The sequence below is a fragment of the Oryctolagus cuniculus genome, chromosome 14 (genome assembly GCF_051225735.1).
Source record: "Oryctolagus cuniculus isolate XC-2025 breed Fujian yellow rabbit chromosome 14, ASM5122573v1, whole genome shotgun sequence".
Taxonomy (NCBI): domain Eukaryota; kingdom Metazoa; phylum Chordata; class Mammalia; order Lagomorpha; family Leporidae; genus Oryctolagus; species Oryctolagus cuniculus.
The window spans coordinates 19,822,506-19,842,822 of record NC_142880.1 but is presented as its reverse complement, the minus strand read 5'-3'; the positions used below and the strand labels follow the sequence as shown (position 1 = coordinate 19,842,822).

The 20,317-nt window shown below is 44.8% G+C and overlaps 1 protein-coding gene across 1 annotated transcript in view; it reads left to right on the top strand.

Moving 5' to 3' along the window:
* LIX1 (limb and CNS expressed 1) overlaps window positions 1–20,317 on the top strand; it is a 56,871-nt gene that overhangs the window by 3,290 nt on the left and 33,264 nt on the right. Inside the window, exon 2 of the mRNA XM_002713928.6 lies at window positions 16,936–17,099. Within this exon, the coding sequence (XP_002713974.1) occupies window positions 16,936–17,099 (164 nt within the window). The remainder of the gene's footprint in view (window positions 1–16,935; window positions 17,100–20,317) is intronic.

Below are 20,317 nucleotides of genomic sequence, written 5' to 3'. Positions count from 1 at the left end.
CTTTTTACCCCGAATGATTGTTCACAGTTCAGAAGAACGGGGGCGGGGGGGGGGGGGCGGATACAATACAGCACATCCTAAGTTTTGTCGTCCGAACTTTTCATTCATTACCCGCGAAGCTAAGTGGTACCGCATGGCTGCCACAGCTCGCGGGGCCTCTGGCCGTGAGTACTGAACCGCCGAAACTCTCCCTTCTGGCTTTTTCTCGTCTGAAACACGACTTAGTGACAGCGAGAAGAGCGGCACTCCTCTGCGCCATCACTACGTGCCACCAGGCGCCATCCCCGGGGAGGGGGTGGCGGTGGGCTCACTCGCGTTCGCGGGCGGGGCAGCACACGGCCAGTCTGGGGCCGAGCCAGGCCACGGTCACCTGTGGGCGCCGCGCGCGCCTGAGCCTGGCACGTGCACCGCCGGGTGCAGCCGCCGCACTCCCAGCCTTGAGTGGCAGGTCGGGAGCGGCCCCCTCTCCTCCCACTCTCTCACGGCCCGCCCACCCCACCCCACCCCCTCGGGTCTGCCTCGGCGGGGAGCGCTCCAGCTCATCCCTGCGGGTTCCCGGAGAGAAATTGCTACCTTTCCTGGCGGCAGGAGGAGATGCTGACGCAGCCCCCCTGAACAAAGGAGCATTAAAAACCACTTGGAGGCGTCTTCTAAATGTCTCTTCTGTGGACGCAAAGGCGGTCTTTTTCTCTTCACTGTTAGGACACACATCACGCCCAGAGAGCAAAAGATCTCTCCTTTAATTTGTTGCCCCTCAGTTTGCTTTTGATTTGCTTAACAGCTTGCAGTGGTAACTGAATTTTCTCTTCAAGTTGGCCAGGAAAAAAGCACCCAGGGAGTGTTCTGGTCTGAGACAGATGCACGTGGGAATAGTTACATTCGTTTAAGAAATAAAATTCAAATACTGCTCCCAGCCGAGGAGTCCCTTCAAAGGGCATTTTGAAAAACTTCCAGTCTCTTCTTTTATTTCAGACAAAGTGGTCATGTGCCGGTTGTTTTGATTTCTTTTTTTATACTCACTTCTGTAAGAAAACTGAATTTGTAACACTTTTTTTTTCCTTTCTTCCCTATTTCACATTTCAACCAAAAAGTAATGGAGCCAGGTTTGAAATAAAGTGGGCTCCCCATTCTGGAGTCTACTGGTCGGAGCTGACACTGGTTGGGCAGGTGTCTTTTGCAACAGGTAGCTCCTGAAATCCACAGGCTGCCTCCTGTCTCAGCGGAGGAATTCTGACATCCCCCCTGCTCCGTGTTGCCTGCCATCCTCACTTGGTGCAATGTCCATTTTCACATAGCAGTGAATGAGGCAAACTGCCCGCAAAACAGCCCCCATCTGCTCTTGGGACGGAGCGTGGCTAATCCTCCGCCTGCGGCACTGGCACCGCGGGTTCTAGTCCCAGTCGGGGCGCCAGTTCTGTCCCGATTGCTGCTCTTCCAGTCCAGCTCTCTGCTGTGGCCCGGGAGTGCAGTGGAGGATGGCCCAAGTGCTTGGGCCCCTGCACCCACATGGGAGACCAGGAGGAAGCATCTGGCTCCTGGCTCCAGATCAGCGCAGCACACAGGCCGTAGCAACCATTTGGGGGGGTGAACCAACGGAAGGAAGACCTTTCTCTCTGTCTCTTTCACTGTCTAACTCTGCCTGTCAAAAAAAAAAAGAAGAAGAAGAAGAAGAAATCACCACTGATGTCAACATGGCTGTACTTTCAGATCCTAACTGGAGAACTAACTCCTCAAATTGCAAAAGCATGATGCGTGTATCTGTTATCTTGGGTCTTTTCCTTCATCCTGTAGTACTAACGCTTGGATGTCAAGTCCTCGTCCCGGGGACAGGTGCTGTACTGGGAACAGTCATTCTTCCCAGCAAGCCTGGAATGTATGCACCACTGTGATTTATGGGTGAGGGGACTGGGGAGGCAGGGGGCTCATGAGGTTAAGGCGATTCATCCAAGGTTGCACAGCTACTAAGTGATAGAATCCAAATTCTGTTGACCAGCTCCTCATCCTCAGTCAACGTGACGTTGCCTTTGAGGCGCTAGTGACCATGCCATTAGTGTTGTGACAGCAGTAAGGAAAACAGGAAAGAGAGAGCAGGCAACATGGCACAATAGGTTAAGCTGCCTCTTGGAACAGCTGCATCCCATATCCCCGTATCAGTCTCTGGGATCAAGCCACTTCCAATCCAGCTTCCTTCTGTTGTGCTTAGGAGGCAGCAGATAATGGCTCAGATGGCTCAAGTACTTGGGTTTCTGTCACCTGCATGGGATCCAGTTGGAGATCCTGGCTCCTGGCTTCAGCCTCATGCAGTCCCTGTTGTTGCAGATATTTGGGGAGTGAACCGTCAAGGTCTCTCTCTTTCTCTCTCTCTTTCAAATAAATTTTTTAAAAAAGAAAACAAGGAAGAAAAATAAACTTCTGAAAGTGTGACGGGAGGGAGCCTCTTCAGTAGTCACATCTAAGCGGGGCTATGACGGGAAGGTGTACAGGGAAGGGCACCTGTGGGGAGCAGGAACAGCTTGTCCACAGGCTGATTGGGCAATACGGGAACACTGCGTGGAGGGAAGCAGACACAGGCAGGTTTGGGGTCATGCAGGCAGTGGGGAGCCATTGGAGTCCATGGTGATCCTAGATTTGTGCAGGAAGTTTATGGCCTAAGGCTGCACTGGGGAAAAGTTTATGCTGACATCTTCCTGATACCTAAGTTAGGGAGCAGCGCAGCTTTTTGTCAGCAAGAAACTGTTTGCCATCTCGGGCAAGTTGCAAGATTTGTAGAAGCCAAAGATGGCTATGGGGAGAGACCAGCTGCACTGACTGAGAGCCTGTCTTTTAAGAAAAGATTGTGTGAATATGATCTCAGTCGTTATTGTAGCCGTGAGAATGAGTTGGTTGCTGGCACTGACTTACAAAGTGACATGTTTGATTTTACTAATGTTTCCCGAAAATTTTATAATGCCAAAGTAAGATGGAACTTTGACTAAATGTTGCACATTTGGAAGCAAATTTCTCACATATTTGGGGTGCATTAACTCTTCTGTTTGGAGAGACATTTTTCTGTGTGAAAGGTTTTATTTATATCAGATAGGTGAATACTTTTACTTCAAAGAGTACATTTTTACCCTGTGGAAAAACTAGAGCAGACTAGAGAGCTATTAAAAACATCTTAGTAATCATGATTCTGGCCATAAGTGGCGTGAGAGAAGAAAAACCCTCAAGAGTCATATTTTCTCCATCCCATAGTTTTTAGTGTAGTGACTTGAAATCCATAAATTTGGAGGTGCATTTATAGTTTTTGCATTTCACAGAAGGAAAGGAGTGGGACGTAAGGGGATGAGGTCCTTACACAGGAACATCCCTGCATGATGGCCAGGCCTCCAGTGTGCCTGAAAGAGTGCAGTTCAAAAGCAAAGCAAAACAAAAGCAAAGCCCTATGCTGCTTGCTTGCTCTTTGTTAGAATAAAGACTACATCTAATGACAATAATTTGAACTCCGATAATTTTAGCATTCAACTGTGTGGATGTTCTGCGGAAGCCTGTGCAAGGGCTAATTTTGCCTCATTTTAGTGCAGGATACAAGTACTTTTATTGGAATTTATACTCAGAGAAACATGGAGATTTCAGTTCAGCTTTCAGTGGCATGGGGCTGTTCTCTTTTTCTTTTTTCAGTAAACATTCATTTGACAGAGTTTAAACATTGAGCCTTATACTCTAGAGGAAAGTTTTTCAAAATGGAAAAAAAAAATAGGTGGTCTCTTGATCACTTAGAGGCCATATCTGTTCTAATACATTTATTTCATGTATATAAATAAGATTTAACAGACTAAAATAAAATATGACAGACACCCATCCTGTGAGATCAGCCTGGGCCTCTTCACCCACTGCTGTCCCATATCACCAGAGGGTTTTTTTCCCTTAACAGTTAAGATTTGTTAGCCTGAACTCAATTTTAACAACTTCTGAAACTCATGTGTTAAGTTACAGCCCATAATAGGATACAGCTGCGTAAGGGTGAGTGTCTAAGTTATGATCTTTCTGTTTAAATGATACGGTTTTACTGATTATGTGCTACAGATTGATTTAAGAAATGTAAGACAACTTTAGAAGCCTTTCATAAAAGAATCTTCTTTATTTAATACATTTCATATTGAAGTTTTAACCCCAAAGGCTCTTATTTCTTTTCCTGCATGTTCAAATGCCCATGTAAGTTTAGTCTGCCATGGTAGTTAAAACAATCCTATTTTAGAAGGGGGGGGGGTAAAAAAAAAAGAGAATCCTCTTGAAAGTTTAGTATTGACAAAACAGACAATTATTACACTGCCTGTAATACTGTGTATTTTCTCTCTGGTGTCAATGGAATGCCATTTGAATTACGGTTTTTGCTTTTTCTTTTCCTGCTGTTGCGATGATAATCAGTTGATCCCTGTTTTGATCTCATCTCATTGAGCAGCTGTGGGAGCCCGTCATTTCATCACCACTTGCGTTAGTTTCCAGTCCACTCATGTGGCTCTGCCCTGCCTCTTATCACTTCACTGGGTGTTTTTGTCCACACCTAGGTTGGAAGTCTGGGATGGCAGAGTTGTACTTTGTCCTTCTTTTGTAACCCCATGGTGCTTCCTGCAGGGCCAGTTACCTGGCAGGTGCACAACAAATGTTTGTTGCTTGATGATTGGCTGATTTTTCCTCCCTCACAAAAGGAAGGAAGGTTTTCCCCACTGCCAGGGATCCCCCCTTATTTTGAAATTAACTGTGCCAGGACCTTCCAAGCCACTCATCCGCTGACAGCATCGTCACAGGATATGTGCATGCAGGGTTAACTTAACCATCAGGATACATAGGAGGGAGCATGGAGGAAGAAAAGGCCCTAATGTTAAGCACAGCCATCTAGAGGTGTTTGGAGCTTTTCAGAGATAAGGAGAAAGAAGAGGGGCAGCTGCCTGTTGGCCTCTGGCCTGGCAGCATAGAGCTGGCTGGACTTGTGGTGGTTATCTGGTCCAGTTACATGTTCAGCTTGTGTCCAAGTTCCTGGTTGGTCAGCAGTGCCATCGTCTTCAGGGAACTGGGCCTAGAATTCCCCTGGCCAGACCTGGAAATCCTAAATGAAATCCCTCATCCCCTGAGACAATACTGGCCACCGAGGTGTTATCTATTGGAGAAGCAAATGACCTCATGGATCCAATGATTAGAATCTTGTAGGGCTGGCTGTACCACTCCTTCAGCTCTGTGAGTTAGGCTAAGGGTTGTGGTTAGGAGACAGGCCTGATGCTGTCCAGCATCTGCAATCAAGGCACTATTTGGGAACCCCCCACCCCCACAACAGTGACCTGGGTTGGCCCTAGTGCAGCAGCTCAGAATCCCTCCCCCCATATTCCACACTGGAACACTGGCTTGAATTACCCATTCTTATGTTCATCCTCAAGAGCTGCCCACAAGTATGGGTTAGCAAAGGTCATAGAGCATTCTCTTTATGGCCAAATTCTGTCTGTGCCATGTACATAGACCCTGGTTACAGGGCAAGGTCTGTAAAACCACACTTGCACAGATTGGTCCATGTTGTCTAAGCAGAACCGACCCGCAAAGCCACCAGTGGGACCAATCATTGGTTAGTTGTCTAAAATCAATGGTCTTACAAAGTTCTTTCTAAAATACAGGACAATGTCAGTGCCTGAGGAAACATGGGGAAGATATATACTTCCTGATTGGTTCAATAGATTGCATAAGGTTTTTATTTCATGCAGTTTTTGCAACGTATGACATCATCTGCCCTATGGTGCACATATAAACCACACATGTGACTCAGGCATGCTGCCGGTGCGGCTGTTCCAGTGTGCTGTCCTGAACAACTTCTTATTTTACTTCGTCTTTGCGGTCCCCTCTTGCTCCTTCATGTTCTTTTCCCTCTGTGCTTGGAAATATACAGAAAATAAGTGTTATTTACAATGATCCCCAAAAGATTTACAGCTTAAAATTCTAATGGTGAGAATTACATTAAAAAATATCCTTTTTGCATATTTTGTAGAACTGCCTGAGAGATTAGCTTTGCAAAGCAACCCAAAGGATCATAGCTCCCTCAGGAAAATGTCTGGGGCAGGGGGGCGGAGGGGCAAGAAAAGAAAAAGCAAACAAAAGAAGAAACACAACCAGCTTTCCAGCTGCTGAAGGAGCCAGGCAGGGACCCCAGAGAGTCTCTCTGCTGGGAACAAAGCAAGACTCCAAGCTGTCTCCATCCTGCTGTGTGGCCGTGGCTACCTTTGAAAGAGGGTCTCCGCAAAAGAAAAGCGGCTCCCAAGATTCCTATGTGTTGATCCGAAACACAAGTGTGTCCGTGAGATTCCATCAGGCTGACCCAAACTTGGCAAAGGCAGAGGGTACTTATACATGGCAAGGCAGCCACTCTGTTGAACAGTGCCTTGGGGCTCGGCCAAGCCCGGCACAAGACCCAAAGGCACCCCCGTTTTTCAACCCGTGTTGCATGAATGAACACCAACATCACACCTTCAGCTTGCTTCTTAAACTATGTGGGAGTCCTTTTTTTTCCTGTTTCTTCAAGAAAATTAGGAAATTGCCAATGATGAGGACGACTTGTGCATGATTAAATTGCTAGAATAGAAAATACTAATTAACGTCATTTTAAATGATCACCTGCTAAGGATAGTTTAATTAAAGGTTACATTAAAATATTGCATAGCATGAATCCATCTGGTTAGAGGCAGAGGCTCAATCTGAAAGTATGTTAATCATCTTGAAAGCCTCTTAATGATTTATCCCTAAGTGACAGTCTTTCCTATTTGTCTTTCATTGTTTTTGGCAAGAGAAATTTCACCCAGGTAGGATTTTTTTCCCTTATGTAAACTTAAAGAATTTGTTTCTTTCCTACTAGAATTTTAACAGACCATTAAGATCTCTTGTTGTGGACAAAGAACTGTCTTCCAGGCAGGACTTCTGTTAGGATATCGAACTGGACAATGCACTATTTCATTCGACTTTCCTGAAGCACATGCAGGTGTTAAACATTAATTTAAACTAAAAGCTCCTTTATGTAGTTTTCGCTAAGCACATGTCTAGTGCCTTTAGCATCCACTAGAAAGTGAAAAATTGAGACAAAAGCCCATGTTTCCATGAGGCATGTAGTACTTCATCCATTTATTTTCTGGCTGTGGTAGGGCTTGGACTTTCCCAGGGAATGCTATCCAAAGATTTTCCTCTTTTCTATCTCTGAATTCCCCACATGTCTTGGAAATCAACTAAGCAGCACAATGTGTTCAATTAGAGAATTTTCAGACTTGCAGGCTATTTAGAATTTTTAATGGTGTGGTTTCCCATCCAGGAACACTTAGTTTCAAAGTTGCAATATGCAAACGTATAATCATGCCTTTCCCCTCTCCCTTCACCTTCTCTGGCCACAGATAATAGCTCACACTGTAGTCCCTAAGGTGGTGAAGCCCTACTGTGAGCATGATCCATTTTAAGCCTTGCAGCAGCTCCATGAGGTAGGTCCTGTCTGTATTTCACAGATGAGGAGCTGAGGCAGGGAATGATGACATCTCGCAGTGGTAGAGACAAGATTCCTACCAGGCATCCTGGGGTGGGCATTGTGGCACAGCAAATTAAGCCAGCATTTGGGACACAGCCATCCCATATTGGAGGGTCTAGTTCGAATCCCAGCTAGTCCCTGCTTATGATGCAGCTTCCTGCTAATGGACCTGGGAGGCAGCAAATGTTGGCACAAGCATTTAGGTTTCTGCCACCTATGTGGGAGACTTGGATGGAGTTCCTGGCTCCTGGCTTTGGCCTGGACTTACCCTAGTTGTTGCATATGGGGAGTGAGCTAATAGATGGAAGGGAAGTTCTCTTTCTCTCTCTTCTCTCTCTCTCTCTCTTTCTCTCCTCCCACTTGCACATAAATAAATTTTTTAAACAAACAAAAAAAAAAAAAACAGGCAATCTGGCTCTAGAAAATAGGCTTTAAACTGCTCAGTACACTGGCTGCCTGCTGGTAGACAAGATACAGGGCACATTTCATTGTGCATGAACCAGAGCCTCTGTTTGAGGATTCTTCTGTAATACACTTTCTGATCCATGGGGTATTAAAATTCTATGCCTCTCAGATTTCCCCTATGAAAACATGGATCAGGTGTCCCCACTGGCATCTCTCTGGTGTCTAATCTGTGGAAATGAAAATATGGTAATAAATACTAGGGTACTGTAAAACATCTCATGGAAAATTAAATGAAAAAATATGAATTGTGGTGCAAAAGTTTTGAAATCTATGCATAGTTTGTGCAAATTCTGTGGACTTTCTGCATGGATTTCAACATTTTTTGTACCAAAATAAGCTTACCTTTTAAGATTTTCCGTGACATTTTTGAAGTGCCCGCATCTGTGTGTGCTCTGAATCACCAGGAACAAAGCAGCCTGACCAGGTAGGAACATCCCTCCCTGGAGGGGTCTCCACAGCCTGGAAGGAGCCCTCTAGCTTCCTTCTCCCCACTTCGCTGACTTTTCTTCCCCAGGCTTCTCCTGGCAATGAGGCTAACCCTGATACACCAGGAGTAGCTGCACATCTCTTTGAGGGTCTTGGTTCTTCCTCAGTGCTCCACATCTTCTCTCATGGACCTGCCAAGGGACAGCACAGTGCCACAGGCACAGCAGTTTGACACAGTATGAGACTGAGATAGGGTCGGCTGACTGAGGCTGATAGAACATCCTGGGCTTGGGCTCCTAGGGCGTGGTGGACGCCCAATTCCTGGGAGGTCGAGGGAGGAAATGTGTGGTGAATAGAGGTTGGCTTGTTACGCAGATAAAGGTTTCTCAGGTGACAGAACCCTCGGAAGCAGAGTGACCTGTATAGGTCTGTATAGGATCCCAGTGTTGTCTCCTGTCCAGTGAATGGCCCTGGCTGATAGCATTTCCAGCCAGGAGAATCCTGACAACGGGGTTGCCTTTTGAGGGTCATCTTTAGGCAGATACGGGGAGCTCTGAAAAAGCCTCTGCTGCGCTTCTCACTGCTCCCTAGGTGCCCTTGACTCCAAGCAGTCGACGCACAAGGTGCCATGTTTCTCGGGGTGGCGTTTGCAGATCTCCATCACTCCCTCACAGGATTCTCCAGTGCAGCAGACACTTCAGGATGACTTCTCTTTTCTTCACAGTTTCTCTCCCTGTCCTGTCTAAACCTCATTCCTCTGAAGGACTCAGCTTGGGTCTTCCTTCTAAAAGGATTTTTACCCACCCCCATAGCCCACGTACATCTACTTTCCCCTTGCATTCATTTCTTTACTGTGCCATAGAATTTTTCAGCTTTAAATAGGAATGATCTTCCAAAAGTTCATGGAAAATCCATATTGTAATATAAACATTTCTTTTAATTCCATTTTTTCTCCCAACTTTCTGAAGCACCATCATATTACTTTAACATCATGTCTGTTCTATAATTTAGCACTCTAATATTTTGTTCACTAATTCTGTGATAACTAAATTATTTTTCCCACCAGATTGTAAATCTCTATGGACCTGAACTTCTCTGTCACTTCATACTGTCAAGATTAGGGTCCACATGTAGACCATGCCAATGCCACATTGCTGTTTAATCATAGGAGTTCTAGTCCATTGATTCCCAAAACAATTTGAAATCTTTTTCAACAAACTACTGTGGGCAGTTAACATAAATTGACTAGAGGTGGTACCCAAGACAAATGACTTACCATCCCCACTTAAGGATTTCCTAAGCACTACTTATCGTGAAGGTACAACCCAAGTGACCATGCAGCCAGCAATCATGTTCACCCGACTACTGCCCCATCAGATCCATGCTCTGTGGGCACCAGGTGATTCATACATGAAATTTCCTATTCCAGAAGGAAGTTCTGTCCATTCCAAGAATTGTAGGGACTTCACTTACCTTCCGGATGTTCATGTAATTGTACTGAAACTGTTCAGACCATGTAGAGTTTTCTTAGGTTCCAAATGAATATGGTGGTCAACTGCCTCTAGGTGAATAGCCTCCTGGGAGGCTACAGGGAAGGGTGAGCTGGAGTTCCTGCACCCTAGGATCCTATAGTCTGCTCTGAGTTAAAAAACAGAAGACTGTACTCTATTAGATAAATCGTTACCACAAGGCATTTCATTCCTCTGGCCAGAAGGAAGTCCAGCCAAGTCTGACTTGATCAGTTTAGCCAGGAGCACCATATCCATTTTATTAGCATGGTTTATAGGAGATTAAGTGCTGAGACACAGAGCCGCTAATGGAACAAGAGCTCTGAAAAGGAGGTGCATGTGGGTGGAACCAACGTAAGGCATGATGGAGGAGGTGGCATTTCCTCTGATGTGTGGGAGCACATTGAATGGAAAGAAGGAAGGGGAGGGGAGAGGCAGAAACAGTGCTCAAGGTCACAGAGAGAACTTGAACCAAGATACAGATAACAAACAAGCACATGTGTTCAGGGCCGAGAAGGAGTCCGGCGTAGCTAAAGCTGATGAAAGATTTCTGCAGGAGAGGGTCAGGGTTAGATATTCAAAGGTCAGATAGCCAAGGTGCACCACATTATTGGATGTCTTCTTTGATTAACTGGAAAAACCTTCATTTAATTATTAAAATGGGAGCTTAAAAAAAAGGGAAAATGAAAGTCTCTTTTGAGAGACCAGCTTGGGAATCTAATTACTACTCTGAGAACTCCTTTGGGTTCAAATTTCAACATGCAGGGAAGAAGGAAGCAGCCACACTTGAGTCTGTAGACTGTGTAACACATCGTCTTATTAATACACAGAATGCTCAAAGTCGCTGAAGGAACCCTTCACTTATGTCTAAGAAAGCAATTTGGGGGAGTAGAATTGGTTAAGAAGTTTAATCTGTGGGCTGGCTCTGTGGCCTAGTTGATAAAGCCACCAGCTGCAGTGCTGGCATCCCATGTGGACGCCAGTTCGAGTCCTGGCTGCTACATTTCCCATCCAGCTCTCTGCTGTGGCCTGGGAGTGCAGTGGAGGATGGCCCAAGTCCTTGGGCCCCTGCACCCACGTAAGAGACCTGGAAGAAGCTCCTGGCTCCTGGCTTCAGATTGGCCCAGCTCTAGCCATTGTGCCCATTTGGGGAATGAACCAGTGGAAGGAAGACTTCTCTTTGCCTCTGCCTCGGTCTCTCTGTAACTCTGTCTTTCAAATAAATAAATAAATCTTTTTTTAAAAAAAGAAGAAATTTAATCTGCAGTCAGTGTAGGGTAAATGGCTTTCTTTACTCTTAGGTATTATAAGCTAATGGGTCAAAAAAGGGGAACTGGATTTCGCTTTATTGTTCCTAGGGATCTCTCAACAATTGTGTCCTTCTTCTCACATCCCCAGACTCAACCACTTGATATTCTGTTTCTTTACAGCAATTTTATTGAGTCAATACCAGTTACCTGACAAAAGAAAATTTATGGGAAAGAAAATGAGTTGAGTTTGAAAACATGCTGAGTTTGTGCCACATCTGGATCAAAGTGTCTGTTAACGAAGCTGGAGACACAGGAGAAATTTGGAAGTTTTCTGTGTATGTTGTGAGAGACAGTCACAGAGATAGGGTCTGTCATTTGAGAATAGTAGAGAGAGAAGCCTACATGGCAAGATTCTGATCCAAACCAACATGAGAGTTGAGCAGAGGAAGAGAAACAAGTCAGACTGAGAAGAGTATGTCAGAAAGAGAGAGGCCAGTTCAGGAGGAAATAGTGTCAGAAAGCCCGAGGAGATGAGAAGTTTCCAGAAGAATTGATCAGCCCTGTCAAATGAAGCTAAGAAATCAGGTACATAAGGACTGAAAATTAGGAATTGGTGAGTTTGTCAGGTATGTTTCAGTGGAATGATGCTAAGGGAAGCCAGATGAACAGAGGATAAGGAATCAGAGACGGTCAATGTAGAACTTTATTTCTAGCTGCTTGGCTTTAATGGAAACCATCGAATAACCAGTGGCCAGAAATAGTCCCAAGGTTGAGTATTTAATTTAATGGACTGATTCACCATTTCAGTTACTTTTTTTCTTTAAAGATTTGTATATATAGTTATTTGAAGAGTAGAATGAGACAGAAGCAGAGAGAGAGGAAGAGAACTTCCACCCACTGGTTCCCTCCCTAAGTGGCCACAACAGCTGGGAGTGCTCCAGGCCAAAGCCAGAAGCCTGGAGCTCCATCCAGATCTCTCACATGGGTGGCAGGGACCCAAGTACTTGGCCCATCTTCCACTGCTTTCCCCGGTGCTTTAGCAGGGAGCTGAATTGGAAGCAAAGTAGGCAGGACTCCAACTGTTGCTCTGATAAGGTTGCAGATGCTAGCTTGCTGCACCACAACACTACCTCCTTCCCCCAGCCCCGCCTCATTTCATTTACTTATTCATTCAGTGTCCTGAGCATATTTATGGAAAGGAGCAAAGAGGAAACATTTAAAAGTTGACCAAGAAACTAACTAGCACAAACACCCGGGAAAAGCAGCACAATTCACCTGATACTGAAAGAAGTAAGCTGGAACTGGGCACTTGTGCAAGTGGGTCACTGGATGTAGTAACAGCTGTCACTCACTCAGTAGCTCAGGTTGATTCTGTCAGTGAAAGGCAGGATCATTGACTGGGCACAGAATGTACAACTGCACCCAAATACTGAACTGTGTCATGCAGCCCATCGATAAACTTGGGGTTCCCCCCCCCGATTTTACTTGAAAGGCAAAGACACATACAGAGAGACAGACAGTTGGAGAAAGATCTTCCATCTGCTGGTTCACTCCCCAAACGCCTACAACAGCCAAGGTTGGGCCAGGCTAAAGCCAAGGAGCCTAGAATTCCACCCAGATCTCCCACCTGAGTGGGCAGGGACCCAATTACTTGAGCCCTCATTTTCTATCTCCCAGGTGTGCATTAGTAGGAAGCTGGAATAGAAGCCAAGTAGCCAGGACACCAAACCAGGCATTCTGATGTAGGACTCAGGAATCCCAAGTGGTGACTTAACCACCGTGCCACAGGCCCGTGGGTGGTTTTCTTCAACTGTACTTGATCCTCTGCTCACGTTTTCTTTGAAATTGTTCCTAAACTTTGCTGATTCTACCTCCAAAAAGTAAAATAGCATGTGTTTCATAAATAGAACATTCTATGTTGCACTGATCTTTGGAATTCCAAAGAAAGCATTGGCCTGCTTCCCTCTGCACTCCATTCATCTGGTTTTCCAGTCAACAGGAGAAGGCATAGATAGAAAGATGGATTGCGTGTGCATGTACATATGTCACGCTCTTTAGTGGTGATGACATCTGTAGAACTATCAAAAAATCTTCCAAGGTTGTAGAATGAAAAGTTTGAAAACTGCAGAAATTTTACTTAGTGCATACTTTCTTTAATCCAAATAGCTTTTTGTGCCAACATTTTTGTGTTAATTTTACCTAGATAACCACGAGTCCTTGACCCTCATTGCAATTCTCAGCTGAACCTCATTCAAGAGTGAACTGATTTAAAACAGGAGGCAACAGAGCAAGAAGCCACTGGCTTTCAGGCTTCAGTCTTCAGGACATCTCTGCCAAACTCTGGAAATCATCTTGCAAGTAGAGGCAAAATTGGCCAGCTCATAACTCCTTGTTTTCTCAGAGGTGGCAAGGCAAAGAGGATGAGGGACAGAAATAAAGCTTAGAAAATAAAAATCTAATTATATTTTAAGTTACATCAACTGGTAGAAAGTTATTTCAGGTAAACACAAACCACACACACACATACACACCCATAACTTTTGTTATTTATTTATTCATTTGAAAAGCAGAGTGACATAGAAAGACATTGATCTTCCATCCACTTGTTCACTTCTCAATGTCTGGAAACAGCTGGGCCTGGGCCAGGCCAAAGCCAGGAACTGAGAATTCACAGGGTCTCCCACATGCATGGCAGGGACCTGAGTACTTAAGCCATCATCAGCTGCCTGTCAGGTGCATTAGCAGGAAGCTGGATTGGAAGTGAAGACAGGACTCAATTCCAGCACTTTGATATGGGATGCAGATATCCCAAGCAGCAACTTAACCCACTGCACCACAATGCTTGCCCCCCATTTCAGATATTCTTGAATGAATTAAAAAGCTCCGTAATAACCAATATTCAACTTGACTGCTTCAATGTTTATTTTGTTTGTTAATAGAGTTATCCTTGTGATAGTCTTAACATTTTTCCCAGTATCTTTACCAAAACACTCAAATCCTATACTGCAATTTTAATATACACAGGCATCAGATCCTTAGAAGTCTCCGGAGTTTGCCTGAATCTCACACCCAGGAAGCTGATTGGTGACCTCGAGGAGATGTACAGGAGCCCTGTGCTTTAGCAAACAGCTTATAAGGTGGTTGTGGGAGCAGGCGCTGTGGCACAGTGAGTTAATACCCTGCTTGGGACACTTATATCCCATATCCGAGAGCCTAGGTTCATGTCCCTGCTACTCTGCTTCCAATCCAGCTTCTTGCTAATGTGCATACTGGGATATGGGGCACCTGGATGGAGTTCCTGGCTCCTGGCTCTAGCCTGGCCCAGTCCTAGCTATTGTGGGCATTTGGGGAGTGACAGATCTCTCTCTCTAACCCTCACTTTGCTGCTCTGCCTTTCAACCAAATAAAAATAAGTAAATAAGCATTGTAAGCAGTTGTGCAGTGTTTTGGTCTCCAGATTAAACTCAGTGACACTCCTGACTCCCTAGAAAATATAAATGCCCAACATCTTGAAGCACATCCAAGAACGTGTTCAGAATAAGGGCAAAGGGCAGAGATACCAGGTTACACAAGAAGATTTGAAAGGACAAAACTATTTAATCCAGAACATATGGCAAGATGAGAGATGTGTACGTCAGCAGATGTTAAAATGCAGGGGAGATATGCCAGTTCAAAATATCCTAAGGAAAAAGTAGGTATGTTGGTTCAGGTAACAAAGTCCAATCAAGGATCCTGGATTTGGGCACGGCTGGTACCAGGAGCTTAAACTGTGGCATCAGACTTGGGCTTTCTTCTACCATCTCTGGCTGTCCCCTCTTCCTCCTCAGCCAGCTTCTACTCTTCTAGAACCCTTGTGAGCAAAGAGAACTTCCAACATTTCCAACCAAAGTCCTGACTCAGTGCTTCTTAATGGCTCCACTTTGGCCAAATCCCCACCCACCTCTACCCCTGAAGACCACATGATTCTTCAAGGAAAACTTAGGTGCTGTTCTCACCAGAAGGGGAATGAATACCAGGCAGGCAAACACAACAAAAGCCCCACACCAACTTCAGACGTGGGGTGAGCTTTCATGTGGACAAGCTGACCGGTTTCTGTGGGGTTCCAGAAATGAGAAGTAGACCTCCCACTGAATGAACCTTACAGGGAAACAGATTTCAGCTGTCTCCCAAAAAGAACCCTTCCGCAGAACCGTTAGTAGTTGAAACAGGCTGCCTCAGGATGTGCCAAGTACCAGGTCCTACCACATGTTCAGGTAGAGGCCAAACACATGGGCCGCTGTCAGGGAATTCCTCTGATAAGTGGAGCTTTGACTATACGACCCGTAAGGTCACTTTTTGACTCTACAATTATATTATCTTTGTTAATTTCCACAATTCAATTTGCAGTACAGGATAAACAAACCAACCTAATTAGATCTGGAACTTCTGCAGGCTATCACAGGTCACGTAATGTAAAACACATGGCTTTAGCCATTATGTTTTCTGAAGTCACCCAGCAGACCTTGTCCTTAACAAGGTCTCCATGTTATTAGTTTTCCTCATGGCTTTCCCAGCCTCCTACTTATCACACAATTGCTTTTCGTTCTCCTTTAGATTGAGGTGGTGGGAGAATGAAGGAGCCTTCTCCTTTCTGCCTTTCTCCTCTTAAATCTTAACAACAGGTGGATCCTTGTTGAAATGACCTTGCTGTGGCTGGCGCAGTGGCTCACTAGGTTAATCCTCCGCCTGCGGGGCCAGCATCCCATATGGGCACCGGGTTCTGGTCCTGGTTGCTCCTCTTCTGGTCCAGCTCTCTGCTGTGGCCCAGGGAAGGCAGTGGAGGATGGCCCAAGTGCTTGGGCCCCTGCACCCGCATGGGAGACAAGGAGGAAGCACCACGCTCCTGGCTTCGGATCGGCATAGCTCCAGCCGTTGCAGCCATTTGGGGAGTGAACTAACAGAAGGAAGACCCTTCTCCCTATCCCTCTCTCTCACTGTCTGTAACTCTGTCAAATACATAAATAAATGACCTTGCTTATACCTTTACCTTTAAGCGTAGCTTTCAGTTTGTTGTTGAAAAGTCTGCGCAAAACGAAAGAGAGAGCCACAGATCACAGCTCTGGACAAAGTCTGCGAAAGCAAGTTTTCAAAGATGGAAGCATGAGATTTTTTTTTTAAGATTTATTTATTTATTGGTAAGTCAGACTTACACAGCAAGAGGCAGAGAGAGGTCTTTCATCCGCTGGTTCACTCCCCTGTTGGCCACAACAGCCGGAGCTGTGCCGATCCAGGAGTTTCTTTTGGGTCTCCCACGCGGGTGCAGAAACCCAAGCACTTGGGCCATCGTCTACTGCTTTCCCAGGCCATAGCAGAGAGTTGGATTGGAAGTAGAGCAGCCAGGACTTGAACTGGCTCCCATATGGGATGCTGGCACTGCAGGAGGCGGCTTTACCCACTATGCCACAGTGCCAGCACTGAGATTTTTTTAATTTGCTATTAAAATTGAACATAAATTAATTTAATATGCTGAAACATTGTTAGAATTACAGGACAAAAACTACTTGAACCTAATGAAGAAATAGATGCATTTCTGTTAAAATACCAAACTTTAACAAATGGTGAATAGATTCCAATAGAGGATATTCTTTCACAGCCGAAAGCATCCCCAGCACACACACCCACTGCTGAAACTGGAACTGCCGGGTCACAGAATACAGCCCACAAATAACACTTTGTGTGGGCTGTCCATCCTTAACAATGAACGATGTTTTTTCTTTTTCAGTGAACGTGGTGTCAATGCTACAGGAATTTTGGGAAAGCAAGCAGCAGCAGGGGGCTGCATTTCCAAGTGAAGGCGTGGTGGTCTATGAGTCATTGCCGTCTTCTGGGCCTCCCTTTGTGAGTTATGTGACCCTCCCAGGGGGGAGTTGCTTTGGCAATTTTCAGGTAAGAAGCAGCCATCAATTTGTCAGTGGAAGCTACTTGGGGAAAAATAGAGTAAACCCTTTCGTAAACTGGTCGTATTCTAAGTTTTCTTAGATTTAGTGAAAAAACTTGTGCCGGCTTCTATTACATATCCTGGATATTTGGCCAATTGTGCCAATTTTCTTAGATGGAAGTGTTTTATATTAAGATGTACCCTGATATTTCTTTTTGGGAAATGGATTTTATTTCACATCATTTTAGTTTCCAGACAGCTGTTGTCCTTTCCTACAAAGTATTCTGGGATAAAATTTAAATAACAACAGGACAGTGGCAAGGCCCTTCAATCAGAGTCCTTCCAATGGTAGAACGTCTCCACTCTGATAAACTTTGTAATCAAATATGAATCATTCTGAGTATCACATACCGAAGCCTGGAGAATCTCAGGGGGGGTTGAAGCTCCTGGGCTAAGCCCAAGTTCTGTCTTGGGAAACTTGTTTAAGTACCCAGTTTCTCCAGCTTTGGGATGGGAATCCACGGGGTTGGTTGGAAGTCACATGAAGTAGACATGCCATGTGATGATCATGATTATGATGTCTGGCACATAGTAGGTGTTCCAAGTATTGCTCTTAGAACTATTATGAAGCCTCTTCCAGTCAGTCACATCTTTGTTTACGATGGCATGCAAATGATGATATATTTGTAGGTAGGTGTAAACAATGATACATTTCTGCTCACACAAAAACATTTGTCTACATTAACTGTCAACATCTAGTTATCCAGTGAGTATGGAAAATGCTCAGGAAGTAACTAGGAAATATCACATAGTAGGCCAAGAACTGAGGATCTGGTCCGTACTCTGAGGAAATCCATGTACAAAAATGTTACAGTAATTACCTAGAGTTACGTGAGGGTCAATGAAAACACGATGAAAGGTACTTGTACATTTACCAAATCCTGTGAATGCCAGAAACCATCTCTCAATTTTCGGTTACTGGCAAAGATGCCTGTTTTGTAGCTGATGAACCCTGTGGACTGCTAAGCAATCCAGAGGCAAACTTTGAGTGTTGGAGGTCAAGAGAACGTAATGCCATAGGATTTTCAGGACTCAGCCAGTGTGTGGTATTATTTCTATTTCTACCTTTACTCTTCCTTTGACCTTAGTGCTTCACTCACTTATTCTGTCCTGTTACTGGGTGTGTCTGTTTTACGTTGTCACTAATCCCTTGTGGGGCAGTGGTACAGTTGATAAACAGACCACAAATCTGTGCTACGTCAGGAAGGCCAAGGAAGGGTTTGCAGGAAATGCAGATGGGAGCTGAGACACACGCTTGAAGGTGCCTTGGCCACACAGAACAAAGGGGAGATGACATTGCTGGCGTAGGGAACAGCGTGTGTGTGCAAAAGCATGGAATGAGTAGAAAGCACAAGAATTTTCAGAGCTGTGGGAAGGTGGCAATGTATGTGGCAAGGAGAGTTAGGCACTTGTATCAAACCACGAATGGCAAAGGACAAAGGAATACAGGTTTTAGTCTCAATAAAATCAGAACCCTTGAAACGTTCTGAGCAGGTGAGTGATACATTCAGATGTGTGTCAAAGATTCCTCTGGCAGTGGGCTCACAGGCAGCGAGTGATGGGTGCCCGTGGAGATGTGCTGAGTAGCAGCGCATTCAGGACAAGGTCAAAGGCCTTCATTAGACCAGGGAGTGATAGCTCAGTTCTGGCTTTGACCACTGGTCAAGGAACATGGGAAGAGAACAGGGTCCATGTCAAGTGCCTGGAAGCCCCCAGTAGAGAAGTGCATTAGGCCAGCAAGTGTGGGTCCTGAAGCTCAAGAAAGAGAGGTTATTTGGATTTCTCTCATTTGTTTTTAATTTAAGCTTTATTTATCTGAAAGGCAGAGTTAGAGAGAGATAGGGAGAAAGAGAAAGAGATTGATCTTTCATCTGCTGGTTCAGTTCCCAAATGGTCATAGTGGCCAGGGATGCGCCAGGCCAAAGCCAGGAGCTAGGAGCTCCATCCAGGTCTCCCACGTGTGTGGCAGGGGCCCAAGTACTTGAACCATCATCCGCTGCCTTCCTAGACACATTAGCAGGAAGCAGGATCAGAAGTAGAGCACCCGGAACTCAAACCAGCACTCTACCATGAGATGCTTTAACCCAGTAAGTGGCTTTTTGGATACTATATTTATGCACTAATCTGTTTTTTGAAGAGATTGAATGTATATGCAACTTTAGGGAAGCTGATGAAATGTGTAAAAACTGGCAAAGGTTCTTCACAATATACTCCCAACTGTATTTGAAAAGAGAAATAAGAGGGGCCTCCGCTGTGGCGCAGTAGGTTAATGCTCCACCTGCGGCACCGGCATCCAATATGGGCGCTGGTTCTAGTCCCGGCTGCTCCTCTTCCAATCCAGCTCTCTGCTGTAGCAAAAAGAAAAGAGAAATAAGAAAGACATATCTTTGGCGTTTCCAATTAAGGAAAAAAAAAAGACATCAAGTGTGATAGAAGGAATGCATTTGTAGGAGATTAATATAAGAATACTACATAAAATGTTGCACAAAAAAAGTGAAAACTTAGATGGAAACTGTGTTGTCTTTGCAACTCTTCTATAAGTATAAAATTATTTCAAAATTTAAAGTAAATAAGACTCTGATGGTTCCCTATTACCTTCTCAAGAAAGTCTAAATTCCTTACTCTGATAATAGATTTAACAACCAGCCCAGCTTCTCCTTCCAGCTTTATCTCCCCAAACCCCACTCCTGACACTTGATGTTTCAACATAGCTCTTCCTCATTTATGCCTGGAGTTCTTCTGACCACTCCCATACTCATGCTGGGAATGGTTAATGAAGTCCTGTCGCCTCCTTTTCTTCATGTCTGCCCAGCATCCCAGACTTCACGCAGGTGTCACATTCTTCATGAACTTTCTCTGGATCCACCTGCTAGAAATCACTCCCAACTCTGATTCCCCAAAAGCAGTTATGCTTGTTTCTCTACAAGTGCTTAATGTTTTCCACCTTATGCTGGAGTCACATATGTGCATGTCTTGTCTCTGTAATAAAATTGGGTTCCTCAGGGACAGCCTCTAAATATTTAGGCTTCCCATAACTCAAAAACTGTATTTTTCATATGATTTATGCCTAATAACGATTGTTGAATGAATACCCAAATGAATAACAAATCCCAAGAACAAATGAAGTTAATGTTTGTTCATTCTTGGGTATAATCAACTGTCAAGG